General features: G+C 60.2%; 1 protein-coding gene across 1 annotated transcript in view; it reads right to left on the reverse strand.

Moving 5' to 3' along the window:
- Positions 1-474: 474 nt before the first annotated feature.
- Positions 475-1,010, reverse strand: part of CUNH11orf21 (chromosome unknown C11orf21 homolog) — a 2,341-nt gene continuing 1,805 nt past the window's right edge. The window contains 2 exon segments of the mRNA XM_017507711.2: positions 475-652; positions 654-736. Of these exon segments, the coding sequence (XP_017363200.1) occupies positions 475-652; positions 654-736 (261 nt within the window).

Genomic DNA, 1,010 nt, shown 5'->3' on the forward strand with positions numbered 1-1,010 from the left:
ACCGTGCCCAGAACCTCCCTGGTTGGGAGCAGGGCGGCACCCAGACCCCAGAGCCCTGTTTGAATATGGGCTTGGCTTGGCTCTCAGGGGACAGGCCAGGGGGCATCTAGGGAAAGGGGGCTGCCTGGGCAGTGGGGGTTCAGAAGTCCCTTTGGGCCCACCCAGTTGACCTAGGCCTAGGGCGAAGGGGAGCCGCCCTTCTCCTCCCTGGGCTCAGGACAGGCTGCAAAGGCAGCTCCCTTGGTGCACCTGCGCTGTGGGGACAATTTCAGAATCAGGGGAAAGGACAGAGAGGAGCTGAATTCAGGTGCTCATGTGGCCCCCACAGGTCTCTTCAGGCTCCAGGCCCCACTCCCTGTGACACAGGTGGGAACCTCTTGAGTGCCTCCCTGATGGGAGGGGCAGTGCTCACAGACAGGTCAGGGGACCCCCAGGCTCCAAGCCACAGAGCCAGGCTGCTCACAGGTCCCTGTCTCAGGAGGGCAGAGGCTGCCACCTCCTGGCCTTAGGACACAGTTTCCCTGGCCTTAGGACACAGGGAGCAGACTGCTTCTAAGCGCAAGTCCTACCCAGCCAGATAGCCAGGGACAACTGCACAGGTAAACTGAGGCAGTAGCCACAGGCGAGCCAGTGAAGAGCTGAGTGATCCAGTTTCATGAGCGGTGGCAGGTGGAACAAGGGCCCCATGGGTGGAGGGCTGGGCAGCTGCAGGTGGCATTGCAGAGCCAGGGGCCTTCTGGTGGGTAAGGATGTTGTGGAGCAAGCGGGGCACCTGGGAACCAGGAGTTCACGGGAAGGAGAGAGGAAAAAGGAAGTATGGAAGGTAAACACTGTCACACATTCCTGCACACATACCCACGCCTGCACACACATCCACTCCTGCATACAGATCCACTCCTGCACACGCATCCACATCGACTCCTGCACACACATCACACGCATCCACTCCTGCACACGCATCCACATCCACTCCTGCACACACATCACACACATCCACTCCTGCACACACA

The sequence above is a fragment of the Cebus imitator genome, unplaced genomic scaffold (genome assembly GCF_001604975.1).
Source record: "Cebus imitator isolate Cc_AM_T3 unplaced genomic scaffold, Cebus_imitator-1.0 Scaffold384, whole genome shotgun sequence".
Taxonomy (NCBI): domain Eukaryota; kingdom Metazoa; phylum Chordata; class Mammalia; order Primates; family Cebidae; genus Cebus; species Cebus imitator.